General features: G+C 40.6%; 1 protein-coding gene across 1 annotated transcript in view; it reads right to left on the bottom strand.

Annotated features, from left to right (window-relative positions):
• Window positions 1-757, bottom strand: part of marc1 (mitochondrial amidoxime reducing component 1) — a 7923-nt gene extending 7166 nt beyond the window's left edge. The window contains exon 1 of the mRNA XM_016543649.1: window positions 397-757. Coding sequence (XP_016399135.1) covers window positions 397-653 — 257 coding nt within the window. The 5' untranslated portion in view covers window positions 654-757. The remainder of the gene's footprint in view (window positions 1-396) is intronic.
• Between the last annotated feature and the right edge of the window lie 264 nt (window positions 758-1021).

Here is a 1021-nt window from a genome sequence, read left to right as displayed (position 1 = left end):
TCCTCTAAGTGTCCAACTTTTGGAGCTATAGGCATTATAAAATTGAGAGTCGCAACGAAAAAAAAACCTGATTTCGGCCCAAAGGACAGCGTCACCTGAATTCACAAATCATGGAGAACGACACTCGGTTTTATTTTCATGTCTATGACAGCGCGCTGTGTATTTATAGCCAAAAGAAATCTGAATATCAAACCGCAAACTATCTTTACTGCGGTGTAAAAGCGTTCCTTTGCATGAAACGGAATTCACAAACTGTGGTGCGTCATATAATTACAGGCAAACATTCCTTTAAAGAGACCTAGTTTAATTAGCACAGTAAATGTATTGGCGTACATTGATGTATTTGCTTCCAAAGAAATTGCATGACTCTAAAACAAAGGTGCAACAAAAACTCACCGATCCCGCAGTTCGCCATATTTCAGCCCCATTCGCAGACATTCTGCTGTCTCCACCAACACTGCTTTCCCGGACTTCATAGGATGAAGCAGCAGTTGAGTAACAACTCCCACTCGAGTGAACTTTTTCTCTGGACGCGTAACGTTATATTTATATACTAGACCGAGTCCAAGCAAAGCAACTGCTGTGCCTGCAGCGCATAATACTACTTCCCGGTTTCGGGTGAAGATTTTCACAAGCACCCCTTTGAAATCCATACTTAATTCTCGGCAATAATATCTAAGCTGTGATATTGAAACGTTTACAGCACTCACTCAGGCTATCTGATGGAGTGTTTTTATTGCAGCCAATGAAAAGGCGCGTTGCTACCAGGTAGTTTTAAAGGAACAGTCCTCGCTTTCCTTTACACGTTCTGATTCATCAGTAGGTTTTTCCAAAGCAAATGTTTGGTTTCAGTAAAATGTAATAACTTGATCACCCTCTGAAACCACTTTTCTTGGCTGCCGGCAGCTGACATCACTTTTCAACCCTCTCCCACAAACACCTGTCATTCAGACCACTTTTCACTATTTAATAGCTAATAATAAACCATTTAAGAAATAGTTCACCCAAAAATATTCTGTCA

This window comes from Sinocyclocheilus rhinocerous, unplaced genomic scaffold, assembly GCF_001515625.1.
Source record: "Sinocyclocheilus rhinocerous isolate Xijiao unplaced genomic scaffold, SAMN03320098_v1.1 scaffold1635, whole genome shotgun sequence".
Lineage (NCBI taxonomy): Eukaryota > Metazoa > Chordata > Actinopteri > Cypriniformes > Cyprinidae > Sinocyclocheilus > Sinocyclocheilus rhinocerous.
The sequence above is the reverse complement of the archived record's forward strand: the minus strand, read 5'-3'. Positions and strand labels throughout refer to the sequence as shown.